Source organism: Netta rufina (assembly GCF_964035555.1).
Source record: "Netta rufina genome assembly, chromosome: 20".
In the NCBI taxonomy this organism is placed as follows: Eukaryota; Metazoa; Chordata; class Aves; order Anseriformes; family Anatidae; genus Netta; species Netta rufina.
This window is the reverse complement of record NC_140144.1, coordinates 4569222-4596503: the sequence shown is the minus strand read 5'-3', so window position 1 is coordinate 4596503 and position 27282 is coordinate 4569222. Positions and strand designations below refer to the sequence as shown.

Sequence of the window (27282 nt, the reverse complement as noted above, 5' to 3'; positions counted from 1 at the left end):
GGTGGTCACAGCAGCCCCTGTACCCTCCCTGCAGGAGCTGCTGGGAGCCCTGGGCTTGCTTGAGCCGCCCCCGTTGTTGCTAGTGATGGGCCCCGAGCCAGGAGGAACAACAAACTAATAACATCTGTGGCTTTAGGCCTTTCTGTAATTCCTCCTGAGCGGACGGATCTCTAATCTAATGGGCTGGGAGTTTTATTCGCTCAGGTCCAAACCGTTTCCCCAGGGCTGGCGCAGTGCTCGCCCAGCCGGGCAGGCGCATGGCCTCGGCACTGCTGAGGATGCTCAGAGCCGTACCCAGCTCATTGCTGGCAAAGCTGCTCCTCGTGCCTGGGCTTTCTCAGTCACCCTGGCCTTTTCCACGTGTCCGGGTTGCCCTTGTGCAGTTCTGGGGTGCGGTGCCTGTTTGCCAGAGGGTGCAGAGCAGGGAGGAGCAGCTCTGTGCTGCAGTTGCAGGGCACGACCCGGTGCACGTGGTGCCCATCCTGGGGCTCCTGGGGCTTGGCTTTGGGGACCTGGGGAAGGCTTTTCCCAGTAGTCACATCAGCAAGCGCTGTTCCTAAACACTTCTGTAACACAAGAGCTCTTGCTTCACTCTAAGTACAGCTCCAAGGCAGACCTGATTTGCCGCGTGGTTTGTTGCCTCCAGGCTTGTGGCTCTGCTGCATCCTTCTCGCTGGGGTTTGCTTTCGGAGGGTCTGTGTGCCGTGGTTTCTCTCATGCAAACAAGGCTTGTGAGGAAGCAGCCTTGGTTTGGGGCTGCAGGAGCTGCCCTGGGATGTCCGTGCAGCAGGCACTGTGCAGCCCCCGGCAGTGCACTGCTGCTGTGGGGTTGGAGCATCCCTGCTGCTTGCTTCTGATCAGGGGAGGTCGGGGGGGTCCTTGTGCAGGAGGGGCCCTTCAGGAGCTCCAGCGAGCCCTGCCCTGCTCCCTGGTGTGCTTCCTGGCCGCTAAAGCGTTGCCATTTGTGATGGCACATCAGCTAAATTGGGAGAGTCACGCTGAGCAATGTCAAACCCAATCCCCCCGCCAGTCTCCCATTAGTGTCAATTAGGGAAGAGACGAGGAAGGGGAGGGGAGGGGAGCGTGCTGCTGCTGCTGCGAGACCCCGTGCCAGGCTCCTGCCTGCAGTGCCGGGCTGGGGTCTCCCCTCCCTGTCCCCCCTCCTTATCCTGTGCCCGCAGCCCTGCCCCAGGCGTGCAGGATGCCCCCAGCAGCACCCTGCCCATCGCTGCCCATCGCCCGTGTCCCCAGGGCTGCCTGAGCGCCGGCTCCTTTCTGCCGACGCCCCTTTACAACCCATCCTCTTTATGAGTCTGAGCACGGCGCCGTGTTTTGCATCGAATGCAGAAGAAATATTTGCATGTCTTTGCTCTGCTCTTGCATGCTTTGTAAAGTTCCCAGCCGCGGCGTTCCCTCTGCCAAACAAATGCCTGCCCTGCCCTGCCTGCTACATGTCACGCCGGAAAGCCCCGACTGCTCGCACCGTGCCTGATTTACTTGCCTTGCTTTGCTTGTCTGCCACGGGATAAAATTGCCTCGGTGCTGTGCAGAGATGGAGAGGCTCAAAGCTGGCAAAGGCACAGCTCCCGAGCAGCCAGGGAAAGGGCTGGGCCCTCCTGGGCTTCCCAGCACTGCCACATCCGTGGAGACATTGATTTTGGGGAAGTTTGTTCATTTTGGTGGTGGCATGTCTTTGTTGGTGATGTAGCTGGGAGCTGGGTGAAACGAAGAGCTTGGTTGAGAAGGTCGTGGTCTGGAATAGGTGGTGGTGTGCCCGGGGGTCTGCTGCTGACCCCACATAACCGCTGCCAAGTCACTGAATGCTGTGCCATGAGGCATGCACTGTGGCCTGAGGGTGACTCGAGGGATGCTACCCAAGGATGGAAGAGGAAAGAGTTTAAATAACGTTGCTGTGATTGATGGGATCACGGTTGTTTTGGAGAGCCAAGGGTTTGGGTGCAGGATGTGGCTGTGAGGTGCTCCACAGACTGGCAGCGTGAGAGGAGCCCCGGCTGGGGGGTGAGAACAACACACGGGGGCTGGCCCCTTGTGCTCCTTGCCTTCATCACCTGCAGCTTTGTAGCCTGTAGCCCTGTCCTGGAGCTCCCAAAAGGAGGAACAGGGCTGGTACAAGCAGGAATGTTGAATGGCTTTGGGTAACCGTGCCCTGAGGAGCAGCAGTTGTGCGGTGCCGGTCGTTGCACAGCCTTCTGTGCAAATCGTGGGGTCCCTGCAGAGGCCTCGCTGCTCCTGCCCTGGCTGCTGGGCTGTTCTAAAGGTTCGCTCTGCTCCCGAGAGGTGGGGTGCAGGTACCTCCTCTCCCCTCTCCGTGGGCAGGGCGCAGAGTGCTGGTTGTGTCTGTGTTCCTGAAGGCACCCAGGGGCTGCACGTCCCTACCCACACGGGGCTTGCAGAGCGCAGGTGGGCTCTGGGTTGCTGAAAGGATGCTCTGGAGATGGAAGAGAAGAGTGTTGATGGATGCTGGTCGCAGCACCTCCTCCCCACCCCTACCCACAGCTCCTGACGTGTGCTCTTTGCTGTCCTGCAGGGTGGGCTGATCGCGCTGCTCCTGCTGCTCCTGGTCTTCACGGTGGCCCTGTACGCCCAGCGGCGCTGGCACAAGCGCCGCCGCATCCCGCAGAAGAGCGCCAGCACCGAGGCCACCCACGAGATCCACTACATCCCCTCCGTGCTGCTGGGCCCCCAGGCCCGCGAGAGCTTCCGCAACTCGCGCCTGCAGGCCCACAACTCGGTCATCGGGGTGCCCATCCGCGAGACCCCCATCCTGGACGACTACGAGGACGAGGAGGAGGAGGAGACGCCACGGCGGGCAGAGCCCAGCACCAGGGAGGATGAGTTTGGCAGCCAGGTGACACGGACGCTGGAGAGCCTGGGCCGAGGTGGGGAGGAGAAGCCCGACTATGAGAAAAAAGGTTTGTTGGTTTTTTTCCCTGCTCTTTCCCTCTCCCCGTCCCCTGCCAGGGTGTCTGCCCTGTGTGGGGCCGCTGAGAGAGGAGGATCCTGGGGCTGGAGGGAGGGGAATCACCTCTCTCACGGGGTTTTGTCCTAAACTTTGATCCTCGAGGTGGTTTGCAGACCTTGTCCTGAAGCTGTGTTCCATGAGAGGGGACTCAGTGCTGGCTGGTGCTGGGGAAACTGGGGAAACTGGGGACACTGTGAGCCCGCAGCTGTCCCTGGTCTCGCAGTGTGACCCTGCTGCGCCGTGCTGGAGGTTCGGGTGCTGCAGGGACTGGCTGCTGAGAGGGGCTCAGAGATGTGGCTCCCTAGGACGTGACCTGTCTCTTCTGCCCAATCCTCTCCCCATAGCAGTCTCCCGTTTGCAGTGAGAGCTGGCCCAGCACGATGAGACGGGAAGCCGACGGCTCTAATTTCAGGCTTGGGTGGCCTATCTGGTGCTGGCAGCGGCAGGGACTGCTGTGAAATCCCCTGAGGTTTGGAGGATACCTGGCTGGGGAGCAGAGGTAGCGTTTACCCCCCGAGCAAGGGGATTTGCTCCTTTGCCATGGATTTGTGCAGTACCTCAGCGGCCGTTCCTGCTCCTCCAGCAGCGCTGATGAGGTTTGCTCCTGCTCAGCCTTTGTGCCAGGCTCCTGAGCAGGACAGAAATGCTGGGACACCTCCCAGCTTCTTGCTGGGGGTGAGTGCTGGCACAGGGGCATCAATCAGACCAATTTTTATTCTCTGGGTGGCAGAAATGCTGATCACCTTGCTGTCGAGCAGTGCATCAATTCTAGCTGGCAAACGTGTCGGCGTGGCAGGGCCCTGCTGAGCCTCACGCTCCTCTGAGAGCCGCTGCACAAGGCTGTGTTTTCTGGGAGCAGCAAAAACATTCCTCATGTCTCATTCTGCGAGCAGTCAGACAAACGAGCCTGGAGTCACCCACAAACAATGTGATCAGGGCTGCGGATTTGAGATGTGCGTGGAGGAGCTGGGAGTGGCAGATCAGAGAAATCCCCGTGCGGGAAGAACGGCGGGGCTGAACCTGTGGGGATGTGGCAGGTCTCAGGTGTGAACTCTGCCTGCCCGTGGTGCTCAGCCTGTTACAGAGGGCACGGCAGGCACAGCTTATGTAGCATCTGAAGCCTATAAAATTATACACGTGTGGGTTCTGGCTGTTATAGTGCCTGCCTGCGTGGTGCTGTGTGCGCTGTGAGGCGTGGAGCTGGGTAACGTGCCTGTTGGAGAGGTTTGGACCCCCCTGGCAGCTGCAGGCGAGGTGCTGTGGGTGCTTTGTGCCTTCCCCAAGGTGCTGGGGTGTGGAGGAGCTCCAGTCCCAGCTTGGGTCCCTGTGGACAAAGCAGCCTGGAGCTGGGGCAGCCAAAGGCTGGAGGTGACGGGGCAGGCAGGGCCCTGTGCCATCGGACGCGGCTGTTCCTCCTGCACGGAGAGGAGCAGCACTTTCCCCAGGGTGCCTGGGCTAATGTGCCTTTGATTGCCTGCATTTTTAAAACCTGTCTCTGGGAAGCTGCATCACCCACCTCTCCTTATCGACGTGTCATTAGGAGCGGTTTAATGCAGTTAACCTGCAGCAGGGTGAAATGCAGCTGGAGAAACAACGGGGCAGCGGGGCAGCGCTAATTGCCGAGCACCTCCAGCAGAAGGATGGGCGCAGGGGTGGACGGGGCTTTCTGCTCGCAGGGTGCCACCAGGACGTGCCCCCGGGCAGCGTGGTGTTCCCATACAGGCTGAGTGGGCCCCGCTGGAGCACCCGTGCTGCCAGGGATGGGGACAGGGACCTCTGGGCTCAGCTTCTGCTTCTGCCACCCCTCACACCGCGGCGTGTGGGGCTGAGCAGCAGAGCCCCGGCGATGCATCGTGGCTGGAAGGCAGCTCCCCCAACCCGTGGCAGCCCTCGGTGGTGTCTGAGGCTGTTTCCTCCACCCACGAAATGCTCTTTTAGGCAAGGTGATCGCAGCAGCGATGGTTAACGCTGCTCAAACAGCCGTGGAGGGATCCGCCTGCCGTCCTCGAGTGCTGCTCTGAGCATCCCTGTTAGCGTCCTCCTTTGTGTGCAGCTGGCTCTCACAGGCCTGCCGTGTTAATAGATGTTTCCCCGACCCTCTGCTTAGCGGGAGTGAACAAATGAAGGCCTTCATATGCTGTAACGGAGCTGCCTCTTTTATTCTTTCATATTATCTTCTTTGTTTTGCTTTTCTATAAATTATTTAGAGTTGTATGAGTGGGGAAGACAGCAGCAACTGCATTTCAGTGCTCTTCAAAACATAATAGTAAACAAGATCTAGGGCAGAATATTAAACTATCCGAGGGCTTCAGGAGCGGGTAATAAAGTCGTTTTTATGCTGACTGCAAAACCCCCGAGCTGGGGCTGCGTGCCGGGCTGCTGCCCCCACCGGTACAGCCCGTGAGGCCGTCATGCTTCGCGCCTTGATGTGGGGCATGTTTGTGCCTTTCTGGTTCTGGTCACTGAAGACCATGCTGGTTCACCGTGTGTTTCCTGCCCCACAGTCACCTTCCCCTCTCTGATGAGGCTTTGCTGAAGCAGCCGAGCTGCGGTGTGCGCTGCTTGCTCCTCTCCGCTAAAGCTGCCCAGACAGAGTCTGAATCATCAGGGATGAGGCGGTCCGGGTGCCGGATTCCTAGACCAGAAATGCAAATTCTCAGCCCTCCTGGCTGGCTTGCACGTGCTCGGGAGCTGCGGAGATGTGGGACACGTCCGAGGCGCCGCAGCTGCTGCCACCTGGCCATGAGCAGCAGATGCAGCTGGGCTTCCTGGGGACCTGCGGGTGGGATGGAGCGGACACCGCGGACCTGCTGAGCCCCAGCGCGGGGTGTCGGGGCTGTTCAGGCAGAATTTTACGGGTGGATTTGAGATGGATGAGTCAAGGCAATCCCAGCTGGAGTCTGACACTGCTTCTCCCCACTTGCCTTGCCTCCATGCTTCTTGGCCCGGGGCTGTTGGGTTTGGGTGCGATTACCAGGGCCGGACGAGGAGCTGTGCCCGTGGACATGGGGCACGTCAGCAGCCCAGGGAAAAGCTCACCTCGCCACTCCCGGCGTGTAGCATTGTGATAAGACATCAACTGGGGCTTGTCAGCGGGCTCCAAACGGTATCATCGCCGGGGCTGTCACCGAAGGCTCTTTCAAGTGTCAGTCCCCAGCATTAATTACCAGGGATGGCACACGCGATGAAGATGGAGCGCTTCGGCTCGCCCTCCACCTGCTCGTGCCGCTTGCCTTCCCCCAGGTGCCGGGCAGTGATTGATGTGCAGGTGCTGGGAGCTTTCCATCCGCTGGGATCCACGCACACCGTGCTGCGCGCCCTGGGCTGCTGGGCTCGATTGCCCTCTCTACAAGGAAGTGTTTTTTGCTCCGTGCGATGCTTTTGTATTTATCAGGTCAGGCGGGAAGCACGCTGGACATCTCCACAAGGTACAGCCCTGAAAAATGGGAGAGAAGTCCCTGCCCAGCCCGGCAGCACAGGTAACTGCTTCCCAAACCATGCGTGAGCTGAACAAGGGTGCGCTGAGCCAGACGTTCCCTGTTCCCTGCTTTCTCAGGCGGCGCTGCTGTGGCTGCGAGGGCAGCTCCCTCGTGCTGCCGGAGCACCCGAAGTGCAGCCCGGTGCAAACAACCAGGGGAGCAATGTGCTGAATAACGACATCCAGCAACGAGCGTGTCTGAGTGATAAAGTTAATGAAATTACAGGTTCTGACCTGATACCGGGCTCTGCTGCGGGTAGATAAACAGCAGGGCAAAGATGAGATGTTTATTTCTCCCCAGCCGCAGCCTGTAATCTGGATGCGCCGTGCAGGGCCATTAACATTATTGCTGTTATGCAAAATCATTTTTGATTTGGGGAAGGAAAAAAAAAAAAGAAAGAAAGAAAGAAAAATCCCCCAACTCCCTAGAAAATGGAAAGCTGACAAAATTAGAATTGCAGCAGGAGCACAAGCTGACCCGGTGACATTGCTCAGAGCCCAGATGAATTTAGACAGAAGAGAAATCTGAGGCAGCTTAAGAAGGAAAGTACTCTTTTTTTAATTAATACAATAAAATGAAATAGAGGGAGGAGGTGATAACCGGTTCTAATTAGTCAAGAGGATGCTATTGTGTCGGTATGGAGAGGCAGCCACACAGTCTCCTTGTGGTTTGGGGTTATCACTGGCGATTAGAAGATCTCAGCAGGGTTTGTGCCCTGTGGGTGTCACCTGTCCAAACCCAGTCCCCGTGCGTACGAAGCAGCCTGCAGTTAGTGGTGAAGTTGTGTGGGCAATGTTTGTGTCCTCGCTGCCTCTCTGTGCCGTGCCCCATCTCCCCAGGTGCTTTCCATCCCGTGCTCCTGAGGGTTTCTGCTCTCTCGCCTTTCCCAAGCAGATGGCCCCGAGCTCTCCAGCCCTCTGGGAATTCCCAACTTGTTTTGATCTGTTAGCACACTTGCCTGTCATTTCTGCCAACACTCTTTTATCCCTCAGTGGCAGAATTGCTTCGCTTCTGCTTCTCAAGCCCTGTCCCGAGGGGTTTGCCCCCCCCAGTCCATTGGTATGGCTGATGCTGCTGCAGGTGGGATGCGCTGAATATGTTTAGATGGAGCTGATAAACGAAGGCGGTTGAAGCCCAGCAAGCAGGTGGGGATGTCCCTAGGTGCCTGTGGGGTTGTCCGTGGGTTTTCTGGACCCTCCAAGGATTGGGAAGCCAGGAGTGGGGCATGGAGAAGAGACTGCCAAACCCAAACTCCTGCCTGGTGAAAGCTGAGCAAAAAATAGATCTCAGACTTGGAAATCAAATATCAGCAATTCCACTCCTGCAACAAAAGACCTCTCTTTGTTTTCTTTATTTCCTTCATCTTAAAAAAAAATAAAAATCTCTTTATATAAAAAACCTTTTCAAGCAGGTCCTCGTGCTCGCCTCGGCGCAGGCTGGGCAGGGCCGCCCAGTCTAGACGGGAGGCAGGGCAGTGCCGGCGATTAACGCCGCAGGCACGTCGGAGGTGTGGCTGTGCAGTCAGCCCCACTTCGCATCTCCTGGGCTTTCTTCTAACCCGCTGTGTTAACGTGGCAAATCTCTGAAGTTCCTCTCACTTAATCCGTGCCTTTCTCTGTAGTGAGAGCGAGAGGCTTTGAGCCTGCCTCGGAGTTGGTCTGGCAGCGGGAGCGAGCCTGGAGAGGTGGATCCAGCTCTGGTGCCACCGCCTGCTTTGGCGGCCACGTCCCTTCGTGTTTGCTCCTCATCTCTGACCCAGAGAAGGTAGCCACAGCAGGTGCCACAAGGGCTAAAGAAGTTACAAATGGTAGGGCAGGGGTCTGAATCTGTCTGCTCCAGGCATGGGAACAACCTCCTCCAGGTGCTGTTATCCGGCGGGGCTGCCTGAGCTTCCCCTGCGGCTGGGATCTGGGGGGGGCTGCTTTTCTACAGGGGGCTCTGCCTGAGGAATGGGAGCAGTGGGCCAGGGAGCACAGGGAAATGGGAGAAATGGGGATGAAAGAGGTTGTGGTCCTGCCAGTTCATGGCCAAACTGCTCTTGGGTTCCTCTGTAAGGTGGAGGCGCCAAAGGAGAATAATTTTGGCAGGGTCAGGGATGCAGGACGGCAGCACAGGGGAAGGGGAGGAGGGGTCCGATGTGGGCTGGGGATGTGCTCCCCAGGCCAAGGTTAGGATTTTTGAGGCTGGAGAATGGGAAGACTGAGATACGGAGCAATAGGGCAGGTAGTTGCTCTGTGTCCTGGAGGTGCTGCTCCTAAAACAAACAGGAGAGTGCTGTTGGGGCTTGGAGGTGGGTTTAGAGACGGGGACGGAGCTGGAGGCAGTGCCCCGCAGTGGGCAGGGGTAGGAGGTTGTCCTCCCTGGTGGAGATCCCACAGAGGTGCCCCTACCTCTGCGGTGGGGCTGGGCGCTGGGCTTTGCTCCTGCAGGCAGATGCAGGGCCCCCGGGAGGCACAGCACCAACCAGAGGCTTCCCGAGCCTGTAATAAATAAAACGATGGCTTAACGTTTGCTGGGGCTGGAAAGGAAAATGGGACAGTGCGTCAGGCCGGCGTCTGATGTGTCCCGGGGCTTTATCTTCTTTTCAGGGGCCTAATGGGATCATGACCCTCTTTGTATTTGATCAGCTTTTCCCGGACCTAATCCTCAGCAGCTCCTTGTGTAATTTGCAGAGACCTTTGAAAAATGTGTATTCACGCAGCCCGTGTGGCTGTGGTGCAGAAGGCTTCCTGCAATCCTCCGCTTCCACGCTGCAAACACAACCAACCAACTGCGAGTTCTGTTTTTTTTTTTTTTATTTTTATTTTTAAATCAAAATAAACAAGACCCAACAGGGCAGGAAATGGATCCCGATTCAGGGAAGCATTTAAGCACACGCTTAGCTAGTGCCTGTAGTTATCAGAGCAGTTAAGGCTGTCTCAAAGTGCTGTGTGCTTAATTCCCACTGACTGGAGAGCATCGCTGAAAAGGAGAGACCGAGGGCCCAGCTGCAGAGGTGGGGCCAGGTGAGCCATGGGGCCCTTTGGTTTTAGGGCGATGCCATCCCTCTAATGCTCAGGGAAGGCTTTAACATCTCGCAGACCGCCCAGGGCTGCTCCTGGCGCCCATCAAGCATCATTGTAGAGAAGGGGGTCCTAGGGTGGATTCCCGATGTGATGGCTTTGTCGTTGTTTGTCTTCCCCTCCCTTTGCTGTACCCCACTCGCTGATTTTATGAGGCAGAGGAGGGAAGAAGCAGATGGAAAATCAGCTTCTGATGATGCCGTAGAGAATGGAAAACAAAATGGGGTGTTTTAGTTTGCCAGCGTTTCGCTGAGCATCCCCAAGGGATGGTGGCTTCATGACACCCTGCTGGCATCTCGGGGCTTTGTGGCAGCCCGAGCCTGCAGCCAGGCAGGTGGCTCGGTGCAAAGGGAAGGACCCGCTGTGATCCCCTCTCCTGGCCAAAGCTCGGTGACTTGGGGTCCCCCAGGGCAGCAGCTCTTTTAGCTTTGGGTTTTGTAGGCTTTGTGGGACCGTCTCAGCCCCTCAGCGCCTGCTGAAGCTGTCACGGCAGTTTTGCGTGCAGGAGCCCTGAATTCCCTGGGTGTCCAAAGTGCTTTTCATCCAGGCAAAATCACCAGCTAAGAGAAGATGAGCTGTGAAGTTTTGGCTGTCCAAGGAAAACAAGCCATCAGGAGCTATATTTATAGGGATGCCAGGCCCGCGTTGTTCCTCGCTCGGTGCGTGCCGATGAATGTTTGATAACGTGCTGCATTATTAACGGCACGGCGGGGCTGTGGGCCAGCTGGTGACCAGGATTAGCTTGGAGAAGTTTTTTTTTGCCTGATGCAAGTTCTGAAAAGTCAGTGTGGTGGCTGCTTCTTCTCCTCGGAAGACCCTGTGGGATCTGGAGCGTCCTCCCCTCTGGGGTTTTCTGTGCTGGGACTGCTTTGTGGTGCATTGCACCGTGCAGTGCAGTAGGGCTGGAGCTGTCCTCAGGATTATCCTCCCATTCAAGACACGGTGTCGGCATGGGAGAAACCTGCCTTTGGCTCCTGAAGCCAGAGTGAATGTGGAGAGGAAGCATGAAGGCTGCAAGGAGGGAGAAAAACGTGCAACGTTCCCATTTCTGACGGGAGCAGATAGGTGCTGGTGAGCTTCGGGCAGCCCCCGGGCTGCATCGCCGGGTTTGTGTCACTGCCTGGGAGCACGGGGATCGCTCAGCCCCGGGTGCTGGGCACGTGGCACTTGGTGCTTTGTCACCCTGGGCTCTGTCAGTGTGCCCTCTCCCTTCGGGTCACGTTGTACCTGGCCCCGCCACCCTGCTCCTTCACGTTGCCAGCCTGTCCCCGAGAAGATGGATCGGGGCCGGGCTCCTCCGCAGCCCTGGGGTCTGCCAGCACCTCGCAGCCCCATCCATCACACGGCAGCGACCCACCTGCAGGGCCGGCGGGACAGGGAGCTCGTTAACAAGGCTTCAAATCACCGCTCGCTGAAAGCCCCGGTGAGTTACGGCCTTGGTCCTGCTGAGCTCAGCCTGGTGCCGGTGTTTCCGAAGGGTTTTTACTTCCCATAGCCTGAGCTTTGAGGCGAGCAGGTGCTGCCACGTCCAGCTTTGTCCTCCTGCTGGGTTTCCTCGGCCACCTAGGGTTGAGGCTTCCTCCTGCCCTCGGTGGGCTCGCAGCGGGGCTCCCCAGGGTGGATTTACTCTGATTTGGGGAATGTGGGATGAGGAAAGCTGGAGGTCAGCGCTGCTCGGAGCCAGGAGCTCTCCTCCCTGCCACGCAACATTACCCTGGGCTGCTTCATGCACCCATTAGCACCGAACGGGGAAGCTTCCTCCAGAGTGTTTTTATTTAAGTTTTCAATTATTTTATAACTTGAGGAGTGTTAGCTGCTGCCGAGGGTCTGCCCATCTTCTCTGCTTGCTGCCTAAGCTAAAAAGTTACGGTGTCTCATAAAATAAAAGGTGGGAGCAGAGGGGGGGGAAGCTGAGTCTCTGGTGGCCTGGACCTTCTCAGTGCTGGGCTGGAGGGAAATGGGGCAGGCTTAGTGGGGCAGCATCCCATAGCCAGGGGCTTTTCCTTGCTGCGGTCCCCATCAGGAGGAGAAATGGGTGAAGGGGATAAATGCCTTGGAAATGCCTGGGGGGGCTGTGCCACAAACACGGCCACCCCCTAGGCAGAAGTGCAGAGCTGGGCTGTTGGGCTGCGGCTGGCGGGCGTTTGATCTCTAGCAATGTGTTTATAATTACGCCGCGTTATCTTAATTACCAAAATGGGACGCCAGGAGCATGGCGAGGGGAAGGGAAAGGTGGCAGGAAGCACGGCGGGGAAAGTGAGGGGTGACCAATAACTCCCAGCTGCCGTCCGTGGGGCCGCGGCTGTGGTCGGCGCTGGGAGCGGCGCTATTAATACAATGCTTATTCATTTCGTGCCGTAAAAAAAAAAAAAAATGGGAGTGCTTTGCAATTACCCAATTCCAAATGAAATTAACATTCCGTGGCATTTTCCAGTAAACGGTTAGTTTGCACACATGAGTGGAGGCAATTAGCTGGGAAGTGATTGAGTGCCGTGACTGGAGAGAGGATGAGGACGGGTCGGGGCGCGGGGCGGGCGCTGCCACGGGCTCCGGAGCCCCGAGCCTGCGGGCTGGGTGCTCGGCACCCCAAGGGGCTGCTCAGCTGCCCAGAGCAAGGGCAGAGGCTGCAGGTGTTTGCTTCTGCAGGTGTTTGCTCCAGCTCTGTGTAGGTGTGAGGACTGGCAAAGCTTTGCATGGGAGCAAAAAAAGGGGCGAAGCGAAGAGCTGGGTTTTATTGATCCGGATTAACCCTCTTTCCCTCCCAGGCTTTGCTTTGTGATCTCTCTCTGCTCCGGCCGCCTGGGTTGAGCCGAGCTGCTCTGATCCACAGCAGACTTAGGGCCATGCCAGCCAAATGTCTCTGCATCAGCGTGGAAAAAAAGGGGCTCTGTCTCTTTGTGGTGGGCTAAAAGCGAGAAGGAAGGCGATTAAATGCAAGGGCTCTCCCAGAATTTATTTAGTGCAGGTGCTTTAGCTGAGCTTGTGCCCAAGGACAGCCGATGGTGTGCTCATGGCTGTGTGCAGTGCCACTTGGCATGACCCCTGGAAGACGTTGCAGAACCCCCCGTGCTCTGCACGCTTGGGCAGCACCAATGAGGTCTTCTCAGTGGCCACATTCACCTTCCCGAGCTTTAGACTATGTTGCTTGAAGGACTTTTAAAGCAAATAGTGATGCTAACAGCATCCAACCCGTCTCAGATGGGTTTACACCCGAGGCTTGACTTTCTTTGCTACTCAGGAAGCAAATCTTTGAATTTTTTCTTACCATCGAGGCGTTTTTAAAGTCAGCCTCTGTGGCCTGGATTCTGCAGCACCTCTGAGTGACCCCGGCCGGCTTTGGGCACTGCGGGGTGCCCGGAGGAGCATCTCCTCAACAAAAACCTCCAGATGCCCGTAGGGCTCTGTCGGGTAAGTGCTGAGTCCAAGCCAGACCCACCTCGTGTGCCCTCAGGGGGCTGTGGGGTGCGTGGCACCCTCCAAACCTGTCCCCTCGGTGGGGTTGCAGCCCCCGTGGCTCCGTGAGCTGTGTCCCTGCCGTGCCGCACATCGCTGCTGGCGTCCCCCTTCCCCGAGCCGTGTTAGAAGCCAGCAGAGACTTTTTTGGGTTTGTCGGACTGCTGAAAACCTGCGATGCTATCAGGGCTTCTTCCTGCCTTGTGCCAGATAAGGGCAGCGCTGGCTCCAAGCCCAGAGCCGAGGGTGGTGGGGAGCGGGGCAGGGAAGCCGTCATCTGCCGAATATGTGAAGGAGGAAAGTGCATTTGTTCGGCTTCCCTCAAATTAGACATCGCGAATGAAACTTTCAGCTCCTGCTGCCGCCCCATCCCCCCGCCGATTTGCAATTCCAATCAGGTCTTTACGTATAAAAATCTATTTTTGTAGCGAGAGATTTATTAACATCTAAAATAGTCTATTAATGTATATTAATGCCTACGTAAAGAAATGTATACATCTGCTATTTTAGAGCCCAGCAAAAAGGGAAGGGAGGGAAAAGAAGGAGGAAGCTGAGATGGGATACCAGCCTGTTTCCAAAATGCTCTCGGGGTTCCCATGGCCCTGTGCTGCTCAACCTGAAAACCCCTGTGAGTGAAAGAGCTTCCCGAAGAGGTTGAGAGCCTCGCTCTGCCATCGCAGGGGTGGCCTGGAGATGTATGCCTTGCAGGAGGTGCTCAGTGCCCTGATGTGTACCTGGTTATTTGTACTTTGTTTTGATTTAGAGACACACACAGGTGTATATATATAATTTGTATATATACATAAAGTTTATAAATATGTGCAAATGTATATATAAAAATAAATACCTGCTTATATAAATATTTTTTATATATTATATATATATTTTTTGGATTTTATATGCATATAATATGTGTTATTTATACAGCTGCTGAGCTGGCCTTGCACTCTCCTAGTACTGCTTGGACCTGGTGTGGCTGCACGCGGCATGGACTGGGGGACAGCGGGGGACCGATGGGGATGGGGGCTCTTGCCCAAGGCAGGAGGTGGCAGAGCTGTGTGGTGGCTGGCTAAAGAGCAGGACTGGTAGTTTTTAATGTTTCCTAGGTCTTTGGATTCACTGTGCTCAGTTGCAGGACATTGCTATCCAGCTGTGCTGGCGTCCCAGTAAGTGTAAAATGGTCGTACAAATCTCTCCTACCTTTATCACGTAGCCTTTGTCATAATTATCTAATTTTATGCTAGTGAAGCTCTCCGCTTTGTGGAGCTTAGTACCTTTAGGGTGGCACTGTTGGAAATCAGCCCACATCCCAGTTTTAGAACAAACACCGTTGCTTATTTCATGCTTCGGAAAACAACAAACACCCATTATTTAGAGCTGGTGAGCCAGCAGGGCTCCCAGCACGTGGAACACCTCCAGCATTGTGACAGTCGTGCTCATCCCAAGCAGGATGGGAAAGTCGATTTCTTAAAATACTTTGTAAAATAGAAATCTCCAAAATGCCCCTCCAGTAACATCAAAATAAGCTCATGGAAAGTCAGGGGGTTGATTTAGAGGGAACAATTACACCGGTATTAAGCCATTGAACGTACCTGATGCTTACAGAGCGCGTTACGGCTGTAGTGGTACGTGAGGCTGTCAGAGCCAGCACCAGTGGTTGACAGGAGAGCACCCTCCTCTGTGCTGTGAAGGTGAATTGGTCGAAAAATGCTGGAAGCAGTCGGTGAGAGGGAAGGAGCTGCTCTCACGAGGAGCTGGCCTCTGAGATGCGGAGGCTGCATCGTGCGCGTGGTCACGGGGCCAGCAGACAGGAATGCAAAAGTCAAAGTAAATGAGGAGCTAAAACCCCTCCAACCTTGACTTCTAATTGCATCCAAACTTTTGCAGTTAATCCTTAATTTAGTTTGACGTGTTCTCGTGAAGCATTTCGATCCCGGCGCAGCGGCGTGTTCAGCTGAGCAGCGCTCGAGCTGCTCGCCAGGCTTCTCGCTGCTACCTCCCCTCCGAACCTGGGAGCATTTTAACCACCAGGAGATCGATATGCGACCCTTTGACACTCAGAAATCAAAGAGAGCAACGTGAAAACCAGGTGCTTACAAACCCAGGTATTTTTAAATACTTTTTGCTCAATATCTAGCGTGGGAGGCTCTGCTACACGCAGCCTTGCCTCCCCAACCTTCCTCCCACAGCTGCGAGGGTGCAGGTGGTGCATGAGGGCAGGGATGCTCGTGGCTCCGGGGACTTGAACTTTGAAACCAAGCACCAAGGACTGGGATGCTCAGTGAAGCTGTTCCCTTTGTGGACTCTTGAGCCTCACTGCTGTGTCTGAACGTGCTGCAGGCTGGGCTGTGGGGCTGTGCAGCTCTCCAGCATCTCACCAAGGCGCTGAGTTTGGAGAGAAGCTGCCAGTCCTCCTCCTTCCCCACTGTAGGCACTGAGTGGGTCTCTGTGGCTGCAGGAGCTTAGGCTGAGGGCATTTCTCCAGCGAGCATCCTCTGAGGATGTGCAGAGACATTAAAACACCCCAACAGCAAGGCTGAGGGCTTCTTTCTGGCCGTGGGAGGTAAGGGGCTGGTTTGAGTCTCTCTCCCCCAAACAACCCCCAGAGCCCAGGCGCAGCTCTCGCTGCAGTGGGAGTCCCACGGAGGCTGGAACAAACGCTGCTGCTTCCCAGCGCGGTCGCGGTGTATTTTTACCCAAACACCGCTCACACTGTTCCGCTGATGACTTTTTGGGTTTTGTAATTTTTAAGCCAAAGAACATATTTTCTCACTGCAATTTGTGCCAGCAAAAAAAAAAGAAAGGAAAAAGAAAGAAAGAAAGGCTATTGAGCTGAATTGTTTTGTGGGAGATGTGCAAACGAATAGGGGAGCCATAAGGAGAACAAATCGCTTTCAGAATAGCGTACGGGGGTGGACAGGAGGGAGGTGTGTGATGTGTGCTGTGCTCTACAAAGGTACGGCGACCTTCAGCTGTGTCCTTAGCTCGCTGGTGGAGGTGGAAGCTGATTTTGCGGAGGCTGAGGAACCCGGCGTTTCCTCTGCTTCAGCTGGGTGCTGGGTTGCCTCCGTGCTGCCAGAGGCGTTGTTGGGACGCGATGAGACGGAGATGGTGGCGGTGCTGTGCCAGGCCCCGGGGCGGATCTCACCACCCCTGTGGGGCTTCGAAAACTCCCGAAGCCGTGATGAGGTGTGAGCTACGTCCTGATGAATCCATCTCCTTCCTCTTGGGAGCTGGGGGCAGGAGAGGAGGCAAGTGATGGGCTCTGCCCGGTGGTCCTGGTGTGTCCAGAGCCAAGCACGTGTGGCTGTGAGGTCTCCGTCCCCCCGTAGCAGTGTGTGCATGTCGGTGTGGGGAAAGCCAGGGCTGCAGTTTGGGGGGTCTGTGTCTGCTGTGGTGGGCACCCCCAGGCTCAGTAGGGTCCTGCCAGCCTCGCTCAGCATGGTGCACCCTGGCGTTGCTGGATGTTGTCGTCTTTGCTGTCTTCTCCCTCCTTTTTGTCGTGGCTGGCAGTGCGGGGAGGGTCCTCCCTTAGCCCGTGCCCCCCGTTGCTGTGCCGCTTGAAGCACAGCTGCCTTTCCGTTGTCAGTGGGGGTTTCCTTCTGGTTCTGCCCCACCGGCCACATCAAATTCCTTTTCCTGAGATCACGTTGGCACGGGGATTTTCACATTTTTCTGCATTGCTCCAAACCCCAGAGCTCAGGGGTGGAAAGGCCACGGATGTGCCAGCGCACACGGGCTGAGTGGTCAGACCCTTGGGTTTCCTCTCCCTCCTTCCTGGAGTTAGACTAAATACCCGTAGCATTGCAAAGAGCTGGTGGCTGCTCTGGCTGTCTCCCCATGAAGACGATACCTGTTCCCTATTCCCTTCCCCTGCTACCCACAGATGAGCACAGGAGCAGATGCCTTGGGATGGCTGCGGACAGAGGTGCAGAGCGCAGTTTCCAGGTGGGGAGCAGTCACCCCGTGGCTCCTCTCAGCCGAACAGGGAACATGCAGGAGCTGCGACCTCGCCGTGGTTCCTCGTGAGCTGCAAGCACATCTCCACCTCCTCCTTCCTGCATCCTGCAGGCACCACACCAGGGGCTGAGCCGTGCCTGCTGCCGGCCACCGCTCCCGCAGCATCCGTCCCTGTGCTGGGACGTGTGCTGTGCTGTCGGGAATAGCACAGAGGATGGCACGAGGTGCGCTGTTGGGACCTTTTCCTGCTTTATAGTTCCCCCCGGATAGTGTCTGAAGGGGGATCCAGCACCGCAGGGTCCTGTGGTGCTTGCTGCTTGGAAGCTCTCCTCTCAAGGGGCTTTAGGGGCTCTGAGGTGTGGTGCCTGGGGGACCCTGATGTCAAATAATCCGGAGATGCAGCGTGGCTGCTCCCTGAGGCCAACATCTCTCTGGAGCTTTCTTGAAACAGTTCCACCTTCAGTGCTCACCAGGCAGCGAGTCTGATCCTCGCCCTGTGTGGCAGCACCGGGCTGATGGCTTCATGCAGAAGCTCTCCGAGCCCTCCTGGTGTGCCTGTGCAGATGAGGAGCAGCAGCCGGGCGGCTCCTCTCCATCCCCTTGCGACAGCCTTGGCAAATTTTCAGCACCCCTGTGGCATGCGGGTGTAGAGAAGCCCCCTGGGGTGCCAGAAAGCCTCAATCCCTCGGGACAGACACAGGTACCTGGGGGCTGCAGGGCCCCTGCTCTCCAGAGGAGCTGTGAGGTTGGAAACCCTTGCCTGGAGCTGGCACACCTTGCTCCCTGCTCCCTGCCTCCCCCTGCCCTCCTTGGCAGTGCAGGGGGGATGCTCTGCGTGCTCAGGGCTCTGCAAGGCCACTTTTCAAGCCTTCTGTGTCTCCATGTGTGAGCCAAATCCTCACTGAGGATTACAAACACCCTGTCCTGTCCGACCACCTCCTCACGGCGCACTAACACGGGCTCCCCATGAGCTGCCCAGGGGATTGGAGACCACGGCACGGTGCGGCCGCACACCCCGAGTCCCTCCTGGTCCAGCACAGCTCTGCTGGGGCTGCGACGGGTCTGGGCATCACCTGGGGAGCTCCAAAATGCTGGGGCTGATCCCCAGGTGAGCAGGACGTGCGTGGTCTGTGCCAGCCCCCATGGGTGCTCTGCAGGCAGGGCGAGCTTCTTGAGCCAACCCGAGGCTCTGGGACCCTTGCGATGGGGACGGAGCCAGAGGTGGTGTTCTGCTGACGGGTTTTTTGGGGGGGCTGACAGAGGCTGGGCTGTTTGTTAAACCTGAGTGACCTCTGTAACCTTCTGGAGGATGAATTTTTTGATCCTGAATTTCATCTTTGCCATTTGCAAGCATTTTTGTTTTCTACCTGCTGTGGAGGGTTTGGCAGGGCGGTTCTGCTTTTTTTTGGGTTTTGTTATTTTTTTAAAAGGTATTTCTGGGTGCCGGGGGGTGAGAACTGGGAGAGCAGTTGCATAAATATCATCAAGCCTGCCGTGGTGTATCGAAGCAAAGTCTTTTCTGGGCTTGAGCAGTGTAAATGGAGAACCCAAAAGCTGCTAAGCCTGGGGTTGGGGTGCAGGCTCCGTGTGGCTGCCGGTGGGGTTCTGCCTGCTTTAAACCCTTGGGACAAGGCTTCCGAGTGCAGGAAGGGGCAAGGAATGATCAAGAGAGCTGTAAAGCAGCATGAAAAAAAAAAGTAATTTCCGTAAACTCCTCCTTTGCTTGTTTCTGTGTTTTTGGGAAGGGCTGGGAGGAGCTCTCTGGGTGACCTGGCAGGCTGATGTCCTTTGCTGACCCGAGGGGCTGAGGCTCCCTGAGGAAAGGGCTGTGCCGGTGGGGCTGGGGGCGCTGGGGCACCTTCTAACCACGGTCCCTTTGCTGCTGTTGCAGCTCCCGAGGTGACGCAGGAGACGGTGGAGTCCCTGATGCAGAAGTTCAAGGAGAGCTTCCGCACCAACACGCCCATCGAGATCGGCCAGCTCCAGCCTGCGCTGCGCAGCACCTCCGTGGGGAGACGCAAACGCCGGAGCCGGCCCCGAGGTAGGCTGCTGCCGGCGGTGTGCCGTGTCCTGGTGGCTTGGCCCGGGGGTAAAGGCACAAAGGAGCAAGGGGCTCGGCCCACAGGGACCCCTGGAGCTCCTCGGTGGTGGGGTGAGGAGAGGAACCCCCCGCAGCATCCTCCGCATGGCCTGGTGGAGGTGGGTGGGAGCGGTGCCGCCCCGTGTCCTCCCCAGGGATGCGTCTGGGTCCGGTGTGAGGCTGCTCCCTGCCCAGCCGCCCTGCCTAGCCGGGCTGTCGTGGGTGTGAAATGCCATTTCATGGCAAGGCTTTAGCTGCAGAAATGGCTGAGGCTCATTTTGGATGTAGCTGGCATCCCTGGGACCTCTCCTCGCCGCGCTCTGCCGGTGCTCGCAGTATTTTGGTTAGTTTGCACTTATTTTAGGGGTCGCGCAGAGGGCGGGAGCAGCGTTTTAGGGCACTGCAAAGCGTGCTGGGGTGCTGTTGGGCTTGGTGTAGCTTTGGCAACCAGGCTGGAGCGAAAGGAGAAGGTGGGCTGGCACAGCCCCGGGGCAGGAGTTGGCCCCACGGCTAGGCAGGAGGGGGCCTGGCCGCGTCTGCCCAGCACACTGCGGGGAGCTAGGGAGGAAATACTTTGCTTTCTGTTTACTCTTGGTTTTGTTTTTCATTTATTTATGAGTCTGAAATGTGATCTTTTATTCTGGATACATTTTCCTGCGATACAGGCCTGGAGAGAGCTTTTTTTTTTTTTTTCAGCTCTGCCCATAAATTATTCACTCAGTGTGAAGAAAATGTTCTGACTCTTTAACTGGTTTAAATTATTTGGTTTGTTTTCTAGTAGTTATTCAAATCCATATATCTGCATTTTAGCATACACAGGGAGGAGGAGGGGGGCATGTTTTAGGGTCCAAAGTGACTGTCTGCTGAAATTACCCTGATTTTTTTTTTTTTAAATTTATTTATTATTATTATTTTATTTCCCCTTTAAAGCACACGTAGGCAAGAGGCTTTTTGGTCGTTAGTGGGGCACGTCGATTAATCCTCACTGAGCTGGGAGGACGCACGATGGGCACTGCTGCAGCCAGCCCCCAGCCGAGGTGCTGAGCCCCCATCCCTGGGGTGACGCCTGCCCCAGCTCCCTGCTGCTGCTCGCTGCCTCCCACCAAACCTCTGCACCCACCCAAGGGTGCCCCAGGGCAGGCTGAGGTCTTCTGAGCATCCTCCAGAAGATCTCCCGGGCAGGAGGAGGTCTCCTGCACACCCCCAGGAGCGTGTTTGGCCAGCCCCATGCTATGAAAGGGAATTTTTTTTTCGCCTTGGGGCTTTGCTGCTGCAGTCTGCGCACCCAGCAGGGAGCGGGGACCCCTGGGAGGCAGAGCACGCCCAGCTGCATGGCCACAAATCTCCCTGCCCTGCCCCTTGCTGAGCTTTGCTCTCTCACAAGCGTCTGTCCCCTCGGGGGCTGTGTGCCGGGGGTGCCCTTTCAGCAGCAGGTTTTTGGGGTGAGCACGGTGCCTGCACACCGAGCTTTCTGTGCCGGTGGCTTCGTGGGGATCTGCTCCTCCCTGAAGTGCTCACGCTGGTGGTTGTGTGCACCCTCGAACGTGGTGGGGAGCCCTAGGGCATACCAGACCCCGTACACTTTAAGGGGAGATTTATGGGAGTCCTCCCTGAGAAAATTTCAAAGATTTAATCACCAGAAACCACCAAAAGAGCCCTGAAAACCAAAGCAGCTCCGGCAACTCCAGCAAAGAGCTCCCAGCGGGGCCATTCCCTTCCCTCCCCTCCCGTTCCCATTTCTGTCCGCACGTGAAGCGAGGCCGGGCGCTGTGCGGGGTCAGGAGCGATGTCTCCACGCCGCCTCCACTCCCCTCCCATTCGGAAATTTGGGTTTTAGGGCCAGCATTAATCGTCCCTCCGGCGGGCAGGCAGTCGGAGCGCTCCCGCACATTAAGGTTAAATGATGATATCACGATGTAGGATGTTTGCATTTTACATCCAACTGCAAACACAAACCCTTCGCCTCATTAATCCTTCGCAATCCATTTTTTTTTTCCCTCTCTCTAAATGAAATTGTCCGTTTGGGATGCATTTATTTCCCCCTAACAGCCACATGACAGTTGTGCTGATGGAGTTTGCATCCAACTTTGTTACTGGGTAGTGACAAGTTGGCCTGACGGATGCGTGTGTGTAATTATTTCCTCGCGGTTCGATTTAATTAATGCTTAACCTCATCAGAGTCCTACAGCTGGAGTGCTCGCTCGGCAGGAACTGCTCTCAGCAAAAGGATTTCCTCCTTTGCAGAAAGGCTCCAAAAAGGCTCCGAGTACCTCACGGAAAGAAAGGAGGAATAAAAACCGCAGTGGAAAACAAACAAACCCGACACCCAGCCCAGCACACACAGCTCGGATGAGCTCTGCCTTGCTCCGCTTCCCCCCGCTAAGAGCATTTAAACCACTGCCTGCTGCCTGCCACTGCCTCTGATCCCGCACTAAGGGTTTCTAACAGCTCTGGGAAAGGCTGTATGTTACCAAGATTTGCTCTTTAAAAAAACAATCAAAAAAAAAAAAAAAAACACCAAAAAAAAAGAAAGCACAAACCCCCCTCTCTATTTACAGTACCACTTTTTTTTTTTTTTTTTTTGAATGCCTGTTTCATACAAACTTTCTCCCCAAACACTTTTATCGAGTGGGCTGTATTTAGGGTTTATAAGTAATACAGGGAGTGGGGATAACGGGGCTGCGGGTGCAGAAGGTTGACTTCACCCAGCTCTGGGGTGGGTCAGGACGGGCTCCGTGCTTTGTGGGGCCACGTTCAGGATCTGGTCACCAGGGTTTTTGGGGTCCAGGGCTGGTCCCTGAGCTGGGACGTTGACCTCGTGGGGCACTCAGTTTCTTTGCACATCCTTCAGTCCTACAGCAGAACGGAGCTGTTGGGGTTTGCCCTGGGCTCCTCGGGTTAGGTGTCCTGCCAGGAGCGCTGGTGGCTCTGCAGATCCCGAGTGGATGTAGTGCGTGATGCACGGCACCAGCATCCCTCGGAGCTGACAAGGAGAGATTTCGAAAATCAGATGGAGGGGGGAAAAAAAATTAAATTACTCTTCCAGCCCAGCTCTCTTTAGCAGGATGCCCATTAATTACGGTGCTAATTGGAGCAGCCTCGTTGTCTTGGGTTTCACCCACCTGCACTTTTCCAAGGCGGGGACACCTGGGGCACCCCCAGCCCGGTGTCCCCAGGCCAGCAGCAGGACAGGGTCGCGCTGCGCTGGGTGAGGCCGGGGCTCCGAGCGGGGTCTGGTGCCCTCTCCTGGGGTAGGCACTTAAAAGCACCCTGGCCACTGGTGCATTTTGTATTTGTAAACAAAAATCATCGCTGCGTTTGTAAAAATCATCGTTGTGTTGGTAAAAAGTGTCCTGAAGTGCAGCGTCGTGGTGGGGCTGGTGGCCAAGCCGTCCTGCCCTCCGTGCGCAGCTCGCCTCATCTTCCGTGGTCAATAGGAAAGCTCCATGGTGCTCTCCCCTTTTAAAATAAATAAGTAATTAACAGGTTGTTGGGCCCGAGACCTGATTTAGTGTTGGTCAGGGCTGTGTCTCAATACATTTTAGAGGTCTGCCCTGTGCCATAACTTACCAAAAGCTACACAGGCAGGGCTGGGCTCGGGCAGGCTGTCCCATCCCCGCTGCGTTTGCAATTCCTTTCCTTTGCCCCCCGTCCCATGGAGCTGTTGGTTTTGCTGGGGAGGTTTTTGGGGTTCAGACAGGGCATTCCCTTCATCTGGGTCAAAGCATCCAGCTCCCCTCGGCTGCTCCTTGCTGAAAGTGGACCCCGAGGGTGTCCCCGTGGGCTGTGTGAGCGCTGGGAGGGCTGGGAGGGGGCTGGGCACATCCTGCTGCAGGAGCACAGTGTGGTCCAGGGAGGGGACAGTGAAGATTGATGAGAAGGAAGAATTGTAATTAACTGGAAACTGTGCCTGTGTGTGTGTGTGTGTGTACACGCCTGCCGCAATGACAAACTGAGCGGAGTGCTTCATTTTTTAGAGGCTCCTTCCTTTTGTCATTTTTGCATCGATTGTCCGCATTTCAAGAGAAAACGCTTGTGTGCTTTTTTTCCCCCTCTCCACTTCTGATTTACCTTACTCCGGGCACGTTTTGGTAGGCAGCTTTCCAGTTTTGTGGCACGCTTTTGGGGGGTAAATGAATTCACCTGAAACTTCCCACCTACCTAGCTGTGTGGCTCCAGCTTGCAGCACAGGCAGCAGCCGCCATCCTGCAGGGAGGTCGTGGGCAGTGAAAGCTGCAGGGTCAGGGTTTGGCCCCTTCTTGGAGGGGATGGATGTGGGAAACCCTTTTATGTTAGCAGGCAGGGCCATGGTTTTGAGAGCCTCCGACAGGAGCTGCCCGGAGAGCTCCCAGTTCTTATTTCCTCATTTGCTTTTATTTTATTTATTTATTTATTTATTTATTCTTTTTTTAATGACAGAAACACGCATTTAAAAAACACACGTGGGGCTGGCCAGCAAAGAGGCTCTCGGCAGGACGGAGCCTGCGGCTCCTGCGTCTCGCTTCCTTAGTTCTTGCTCGGCAGCTGAACCTCTTAATAGGAAAATTGCAGAAAATCTGCACCCTCCTGACTGCTTTATGTCCCGTCACCCATGGAGGGGCTGTGGGGGTGCTGGTGGCCCTGCCACCCCCCGAGCAGCCTGGGGGAGCAATGCTGGGGCTGCTCTGCAGGACGCCTGGAGCCCTGGGGTCTGTGCACCTGCACTTGGACACCCCAGCTGCCCAAATTACAGGGGCTCTGCAGCCCCGGCTGGGCTGTAAGGGGTGCTCATTAATGACAGACTCTTTAATTACGCGTCCACGGGATGTGTTTGCGTTGGATCCTTGCCTCGCTCCATCTAAATGAACGCCTGACTCGGAAACGGCAGCGCGCACCCTGCCCAGCGCGGGGCTGAGCCGGGATCTGTTTGAGGGGATTAGCGAGCTTGTAAATCTGCAAACAGGATTAGCGACGAGAGCACCTTTATTGAGACATCTGCCTGTCGCTGCGGGGCTGGTCCCAGCCATGGGACGTGGGCATTCGGGCATTTTCCCAGTGCTGTCCTTCTGGTCCGGTTCCACCCGCGGGTGTCAGTGGCAAGGGGCCGCACCGGGGTGCTGCGGGTGTGCCGCTGGGTGCCAGCCCCGGGGGAAATCAGCAGCAGGGTTTGCGAGTCCTTCCAGAGCAGGTTGCTGTGCTTTGCAGATGTAAACCTCTAAAACAGGAGTCAAAATCTTGTGGTCTTTTTATTTTTGGCATGTTTTTTGGGAACCGAGCACGGCGTCAGGTCTTATATCCTAAAAAGCTCCTGCGCAGTGCTGCGCCGCAGGGAGCCCGGGCAGCCCGTGGGCTGCTAGCACAGCACTGCCCGTGCATCGCTGGTCGCAGGCGCCTCGGGGTCGTTGTTCCCATGTCGAAGGGACTCTTCCCCGATCGGTTGCAGTGATCAGGATCTTTTTTCCCTCCCAGCGGCCGCAGGCAGATGGCAGCAGCGCCGGTGCTCTCGGCCCCGAGCATCCTGGCCCGGCTCCACGTGCTGGCAGCAGCGCCCTGACACGCTGCCGGCCCAGGGGAGGCTTCTGCAAGGCTCTGGGACCACCAGAGTCGTGGTGGCATCGGTCACAGATCAGCACTGCTCCATCCTGCCTGCTCATTTCTCCCTGCAAACCACGGGCAGAATGAATCCCGGTGTCCCCACCGTATGGGATGGATAAAAGCATTTCCCTGCCCGGTGCCACGGTTCCTCACTGGGCACCGCGTGCTGGGTCGGAGGAGCTGTGTGTGCTGTGGGCTGGCGCGGGTCCCCACCTCTCGTACTTTGACATCCTGCACGGTTCTGGGTAATAAGAAAATGCAATATTGCTGTCACCAGCTCTCCGAAGACATCCAGCCTGAGTAATTCAACATGTCAGAGCCATCCATCACCGCCACGCAGCCGGCAAACAAACGCAGGGCAGCTGCAGGGGCTGGGATGCGGGCTGGCAGCCCTCGCCGCTGTTAGAGCGGGGCCTGGCCAAGCAGAACCTGATCCCCTTCCCCTCCTCGTCCTTCCCTGAGGGGTTTTGCTTTGGTTGCTGGTTTTGCAGCCCTGCTGGAGCCATTCCTGCTGCCCCACCAGGACTTGCTGCTTGCTCCCTGCTGGCCCTGGCGTTTGCAGCAGGCACCAGCAAATCGTGCGGCGAGGTGGGGAGGACACCGAGGTCCTGGGTCTGGTAGTCCGGGGGGGCACGGCTGTGGCAGGGGTCCCAGACCACAGCCAGAGGCATCAGCCCTGATCGCCGCTCTGTGCTGCATTTGCACGTTCCTGCTGCTTGCTGTCTTTCTAGGACCGTAATGAAAATACCCAGGTAACACCAGGTAATTAACAGCTAGGCTTTAGGGCCCTTCATCACACCTGGCAGTAAAACAGCAAACACCCGGCAGCATTTACAGCGGCGGGGATCATCGCCGAGCCCTTCCTTGGCTGCCGGGCTTCTTGCTCCACCTTGATGCTTCGCACGGTGGGCACTGCCCGGCTCTGGGCATCCGAGAGCTGCTCCTGTGCCTTTCTGCACCCCTCTCCTTTCATCCACGGGGAAAACCTGTGCTCAGCATCTGTCTCTGCCCCTGGGCACCGCTGGGAGTAGAGGGGACTGGGGCTGTCCCTGTGGGGCTGCAGAGGGGATGCTTGGCAGGGCTGCAGCCCGTGGACCTGGGTCAGATTTTCTCCCTGATGAGAATGTGCCGTATTGTTCTTACCACGCAGCCTTGCCCCTCAAAACCTTGGACTCTGCATCCTGAAGTGGGATCTTTGCTCTGATGAGGAGGTCTGAATAAGAGCAGGGGGTGGCTTACGCTGAGGCTGTGAAGTCCCCGGACCTATGTGCAAGCGCTGAGTCCTCCCGGCTGCTTGCGGGAGGAAGGGAGATGCTGGGGCTGCTTCCCTTCCTTCTCCTGCTGCCCTGAGGGTGCTGCATGGGGTCAGGGCACGGAGGGATAGGAGCACATCCCCCTGTGCGGGAGCTCCGGGCTGCCCCCGGGGCTCTGCCTGCCCACCCATCATCCTGGCGGTGAAGAATTTCCCAGGGCAGAAGGCAGCACTTTCATTTTCTGTCCTCCTGCCAAGAAATTGTGCTTCTGCCCAGAATAAAGGATTTTTAAAAAACACTAAAATATTTTAATGGCAGTTTAAAGGCCCACTGACAACCCCCAGAGACCTCTTTGCTCAAAACTTTGTTAGGATTGCAGGCTTTCTGCCAGTCCGTGCTGATTTTCAGATGCCTGCTCCTCCCTAGCAGCTGGGCACTGACACAGGGACGCAGGGGGTCCCTCAGTGTCCCCAGGTCCCTAACCCAGGGACCCTAACCAGGTCCCTAGCCATGTCCCCAGCTCCCTCAGCAGGCAGACCTCGATCCTTGAGAGCCAGCCCAGTGCCTTGTGGAGCTTGTGCCAGATATTTATGACGTTGGAGCCTGGCAGGCAGCGTAAGGATGCGTGCTGCTGGCTGTCCTGTGGCTGTTGGGGTGAGCTGATGCTGCAGGGAGGGGGAACAGCCCCCCACTCTGTGGTGGGGGCCCTAAAGGCACCGTTACTAGACCCCACAGGCACCAGCCGTGTGGAGGAGCTTGCTGCTTGCGCTGCTGCACTCCCCCTGTCAGCACTGACCTGCTCTGCTCTGCTGCTTGCAGGTGGGATCGGGTTTGGACGCGCCAAAGGCAACTCGGGCTCGGAGGCGGACGATGAAACCCAGCTCACCTTCTACACCGAGCAGTACCGGAGCAGGAGGCGAAGCAAAGGTAAGAACGAAACAGCCACCCATGGCGTGGATGGGTGTAAGAGAGAAAAAAATAGCTGAGCACCGTGGCTCTGCCCTGGGGCAATGCCGTCTGCTGCCACGCGGCTGTGGGTGAGGGCCGTGCGAGCAGTCTGCATGGTGAGGGTATCCCAGCGCCGTGTCCGCGATGCAGCAGGGTGCAGGATCTATCAGGATCCATCAGTAACGTTTCCCAGCGGTGTCGTTGAGGTGCTTAATATTTCTCTGATTGTTTCTGGAGTTGGTTATGGTAAATATGTCGGCAGCCCAAACAGTGGCTCCTCAGCCCCTTTCCCACATCCCACTGCCAGGCCAGCGCTGGGGTGGCTCAGGGGCAGAGGGTTTTTTGGGTGCTGCTCTTCTGCCTGGGACCTGCAGCACCTGCCCGACGGAGAGTTCCCGTGCTCCCTCCCAACACAGAGGCAATTAAAAGGAACGAACCCAAAATGAGGGCAGGGGCAGGGATTTACAGACCAGAGTTTTGTGAGTTAGCA

General features: G+C 56.6%; 1 protein-coding gene across 1 annotated transcript in view; it reads left to right on the top strand.

Moving 5' to 3' along the window:
• The window catches only part of ASTN2 (astrotactin 2), a gene marked incomplete at both ends in the record, with an annotated part of 316075 nt that overhangs the window by 75556 nt on the left and 213237 nt on the right, over window positions 1-27282 (top strand). Inside the window, 3 exons of the mRNA XM_084298804.1 lie at window positions 2549-2933; window positions 18829-18978; window positions 26664-26771. Of these exons, the coding sequence (XP_084154930.1) occupies window positions 2549-2933; window positions 18829-18978; window positions 26664-26771 (643 nt within the window). The remainder of the gene's footprint in view (window positions 1-2548; window positions 2934-18828; window positions 18979-26663; window positions 26772-27282) is intronic.